The 5,265-nt window shown below is 38.6% G+C and overlaps 1 protein-coding gene across 1 annotated transcript in view; it reads right to left on the bottom strand.

The window, feature by feature from the left end:
* AMN1 (antagonist of mitotic exit network 1 homolog (S. cerevisiae)) overlaps positions 1-4,859 on the bottom strand; it is a 33,854-nt gene extending 28,995 nt beyond the window's left edge. Inside the window, exon 1 of the mRNA XM_010081908.1 lies at positions 4,849-4,859. Within this exon, the coding sequence (XP_010080210.1) occupies positions 4,849-4,859 (11 nt within the window). The remainder of the gene's footprint in view (positions 1-4,848) is intronic.
* Positions 4,860-5,265: the final 406 nt, after the last annotated feature.

Genomic DNA, 5,265 nt, shown 5'->3' with positions numbered 1-5,265 from the left:
TATTTTAGGCCTCCTTCCCCCTACCTGCCCCCCACCCCCCATTGCTTATTCATCAGAAAGATTTATCAACCTGAAGGAAACAGCCTGATTATCATATACACCAGGCTAGGTATTTTGAACTAACAATAATGCAACATACACTGCATTTTCTCTACATCATAAACATCCTACTCTCTGGACACGGTTGTATTCAGGGTCAAAATTGCTTCCCTGTTCCAAGCAAGCTGTTCCCTTTGCTAGATACTGAAACTAACTTCAAATTTCCATCATGAGATACTGCTGCATGAGAAATTGCAAACAAATCTCAAAGACACAGAGGGCTAAAGTATTCATCTGAAAAGGAAGGACTACACAGAAATAAATATTAATAGGCCTACTAACATCACAGAATGCTGGGTGATGCTTTCAGACAGGATTTGAAATCCCAGAATTGTATCTGTGTGAATGCAACAAAAAGGGATTATTTCAACTGATAAGAGACTCCAGATGGAAGAGTGCTTTTTGGGAGAAATCAAGAACAACTTTACTTAAACAAAAGTAAAGCAAAGAGATCAGTATTATCCAGAAATATGTCGAACAGTACACAGGTGGAACACTTGAAATAATGGTTTTCAAGGCCAAGTATACAGAAGAGTACTTACTTACACACTATTGAGTGCTATAGATGGACACTAATAATGCAATCCTACTTTTTTTAAGATTCCTAAGGCATTTTAATGTATCATAGGATACATAAAATGTTAATGTTCCAACATCTGCAACTTTAAATTACAATTACAGGCTTACTGAAACAGGAGAGGCAACTCTGGGAAGAGTTTATGATTACCTTCTAAGCATCCTGAGCGTACTGACCTTCAGAGCAATCAGCAGTTGTTAATATGCTAAGAGACAACTTCTGGTCCTTAAGGAAGGAATTGCAACTCTCTGAAGGGAGACTGTTATCAAAAAACAAAGTCCCTGTTTAAATGAGGAACATAAACTCAAGTGAAGCTAACCAACACCCAGAGATAACTGAAAAGGTAACACTGTCATTTAGGAAATGCCAAGGCTTTAAAAAGGATTACACTACAGCAAAACTAAAATTGAAGGAGGTGAAATGAGGGAGGAAGGGCCCTCACTGTCCCCCTCTTGCTTAGAAGCCTAACATGAGTCCACATAAGTGAAGGAGTTCTTCAAACTGGAGGTTCTGTTATTTATTGATCACAATGACCTGAATTAGATTCCCTATGGAACTTTCTTTTTAAATCCTATCCAAAGTTTTGAGAGAGAACATTACTGTCCTACAAAACATTTTGCTTTTGTTGAATCAACATGTTTCCATTAACTCACCCTACTAGGAAACTACTCAGAGCAGCTACTGTAATTGCACAGTTAACTCTCTTCTGTAGTCCGCCTCTGTACTTTGATGTGATCTGGATACACACAGCGATAACTAAGATTGGTAAGTAAAGAGTATAATGTATTCACCTGGCAGACAGACTTTGTCTAACTTAATGAAGTCTAACTTAATGAAAGAAACCATGAATCATGTTTTTCATGGACAGGGAAAACTGAGTAGTGTTTTACTCCTTTAATGACCTGATAAGAAGACCATTCCTTCTTGCAAACCCCCAACTGCTTTTTCCCTGCTCCACATTATCAGACTTGTTACAGCAGCTGTTCATAGAGTTGTCTACAAAGCATCAACTGGCATACTCATGTGTTCCAAATGTGTCAAGAGGTACAGAACAGAAAAGGCCTGTGATCTTTAACCTTAAGCTTTATGAGAGGGTTAAGGCCTTATCACAGCAGAAATGTGTATATTTCCAACAAATAAACCAGAAATTAGATCTTGATGACTAATTATTCTACAAATAGTCTAACTTCCATCACAGTGCAGCTTATACTAAGTTATTTCACATGAAATGGAACAGCAGAACAGATGTTAGAAATGGGACATATCAGAAGAAGAAATGAACCAGAAGAACAGATACTAAAATAGGTTTAGTGGCAAATAAAAAAATAGATACATCTTCCTGCATTCTTTAGGGTTGGACAACTTATATTCATAGTAAGACCACAAAAGGAAGCTCTGTTTTGAAACTGATGCTCTGCTTCTGTCCTCAGCTCTTATTCATGCAGACATATGTAAGACCTTAGTTTTCCAAGACACTGACAGGTCAGGTAATGCATTCATCGGCAATAGGCTGGCCACCTGTTAACCTGTTAATGATACCTGTTACACAGGAGCGACCTCTCAAGGACAAGTGGCATAATCAAACCTAAGCAACATCTAACTACATACTCTTGGGACGACTTAATGTGCAGCACCACTTTTTTATCATGTAGTGACAATTTTAATTAAAACACCTTTAAATTTGATGTTTCATTTATGTTGCTCTAAGAGTCTCACTTTTGATGGTAGAAACTCTCTTGCTTCTGAGTTTATGCCTGGGCATTAACAAGTCAGCTTAAAAGACCTGCCAGAGCTCTGAGACATTTGTAACAGCAGCCTCCTACAAGTATGACAGCTAAAACTGTTATCTGCTCCAGCTGCCTTCTCCACCTCTCCAGCAAGCGTTGTTGCTGCAAGGCATCCGCTGTATTTGGCAGGCCTTGCAACTCCTACACTGTCAGTTTTCAACCAAGCAAAATTATGTACACCAACTACAAATTCAGTGAACCACAATATAGCTGGCCTTAAAGCTGCACCAGCTACAACTGCATGTGTAAACTGGTCATTTCTCATCTTGGGAACAATAATGTCAAGAAATAGATGCTAATATAAGATAAAACCTGAGCAAAACAAAATAAAAAATAATGCTTCTAAATATTTCCAATACAATGCTCTTGTGCATGTGACCTTTGGAGTGCTAATTTCTCTTCTGGGGCAAGGGGCAAAGGCCAACAAGTGGCACACAAGCAACAGATACCATCAAGCAGCAGAAACACGTTAATAAATGCACTTTCTGTTAGGTTTGGTGATCTTAAAAAAAAATGACCTTATTAAAGGGACTACTCCACACACTAATAGATTTGTTTCAGTTTTTAGTTTCTGCTGTAAATTCTGCTAAACAATAAGCCCAAGGGTTAGCATAAGTAACAAGCTTAAAGTGCAGCCTGGCATAAACAGATGGCCATCACCTGACTGGCTTAAGACAAGAAACACCACACTAAAATTACACACATTTCTTAAAAAGTTGTGTAATGATTAGTTTCAAGTATTAGTCTTATTGGTATAATAATTATAGCTATATTAATATAGAAAATTGCTGCAGCAGTACTAATAAAGTAGTGTAAAAAAGATTAGTAACCAATCAAAAGTAGAAATTGTTTATGGTATCAAGCACTACAGTAAATGTAAAGAGAAATTACTAGCTCTAAGACCTAAGGTTAATCACAAGAATATAAGCACGCAGTAAAATTATGCTTAAGACACTCGTTACAACAGATTAATCATGCACAACAAAAAACAGTATGGGTACTGTTTTAGCTTCTCAAAAAGACAAAAGTTATTAGCAAGATAGAACACTTGTAACTAACTTCTATTAGCAGTCCAGCTGTCATTACACACCATTCCAACCAAATGTAAAAATCCAGGGGTTGAAAAGGCCAGTTCCACCCCCTTGTGTCCCCAACCACTTTTTACTGCACTTTCCTCATGCTGGCTCTGAAATTCACAGTTGCACAGTGAACTGTTCAGCATCTGAACTGAATGAAAACTCCCATGACTGAAAACTGAGGTCACAGAAAAAAATACTTCCAAAACAAGTGGCTGAGTGTAGGGGCAGCAGCAGCCTAGAGTTAAGCCAAATTAGATTTAGGGACTCCAGACCTATGGCTATACACTACAGAAAACTTGTTTGCAATAGAACCTTGTCTGGCACCAGAATGCCACCAAAGCACAACAAAGTAAACTCATACCGATTAAAAACCTCTAGAGAAGGTAAAATATTAAGACTCTATAATCTGAAGCATAGCACATAGCAAGGAAAGAAGCAAGATTTCCAGTCCAGAAGCACAATTAAAAAAACCACTAAAGTTGGTACAGCGTAATAAGGGCACCTGTAGCAGGTCACTGCAGAAGACACTGTAATGAGGAGACAGCAATTTCAAGCTGAATCTGGGCAGAGTTTAAACACAGGCCTTAGTTGAAGAGACCCATATGTCAGCATGAGTGACCATTACATAACCTGAACACACATCATGATCACCTTTAACTCATTCCTCTGGAGATGTGCAAGAATTAAATGTTTTCACCATACGTCGGTGACTGCTGGATGAACTTGGCAGACAGACTGTAACAGAAGCCTGGAACAGCTCTGACCCAGTACATGTACAAGTAGATTACAGCATTCACATTCTTTGTCGTCTTGACATTCAACTTTCTTTTACTTGACTGCAGAAATGAAGCACAGTTGTTTACTTCCAAAAAAAATCTTACTAAAGCTCTAAAGACCACTACGAGTGTAAGCCTCAACATAGATGGGATTTGTTCAGCACGCTGATCAACGTGAAGGGGCTGGTCACATGCTGAGATAGCTGGGGTCCTCAGCAGCAGAAGGGACATAAGATCATGATCACATTTTCTACTATTACTATTCTTTATGCAGTAAACCAGTTAACTAGCCTTGAGAGCCCACGCCTTTCCTACTGAGATCCCAAATGAACCAGCACCTCCTTGGTGCAAAACAGCACCCTACCATTGGATAGGGTGATTCAAATAGACTTTCAGAGCCTTTGGGGGGGCTATGTGTGCACCTACCAGGGTCGGTTCCCCCTTCCACAATGGATGCCGATTGAGTCACATGAATGGGCAAGCAGTCCTTTGTCATACAAGAACACACACTTCAGTCATGTGCTAAATACATATTTATCATGTCACCTACTTTTTGGCTACTGGGTAAATGAACTTTTCTGGCAATTCATCCTGAGGGAGGCAGATTGTCACCATAAATTGTAGTATATAAAAACAGTTGTATCTAAAACCTTAATACAAACTTAATACTATTTTTTTCTCTTGAAGACTCTAAGTGCCTAACACAGCCATGCTTGAATAGGGACGTGCAAATCCAGACGGACTACTTTGTTCAAATTTGCAGAAAATACTCCAAAACCAATGCAGATACATGGAAATCAATGTGAGCTATGCCAGATCTTCCAGTTACATTTAACTGTATCTTGCCACTGAATTTTAAATTTAGCTTGAGAGGAAAGATTATTAAGATTAATTGCATACTTTTCAAAAAGCTGGCTGATATTCTCAGAATATGTTACTGATCTGCA

This window comes from Pterocles gutturalis, unplaced genomic scaffold (genome assembly GCF_000699245.1).
Source record: "Pterocles gutturalis isolate BGI_N339 unplaced genomic scaffold, ASM69924v1 scaffold5044, whole genome shotgun sequence".
Classification (NCBI taxonomy): Eukaryota; Metazoa; Chordata; class Aves; order Pterocliformes; family Pteroclidae; genus Pterocles; species Pterocles gutturalis.
This window is presented reverse-complemented; position numbering and strand designations above follow the sequence as displayed.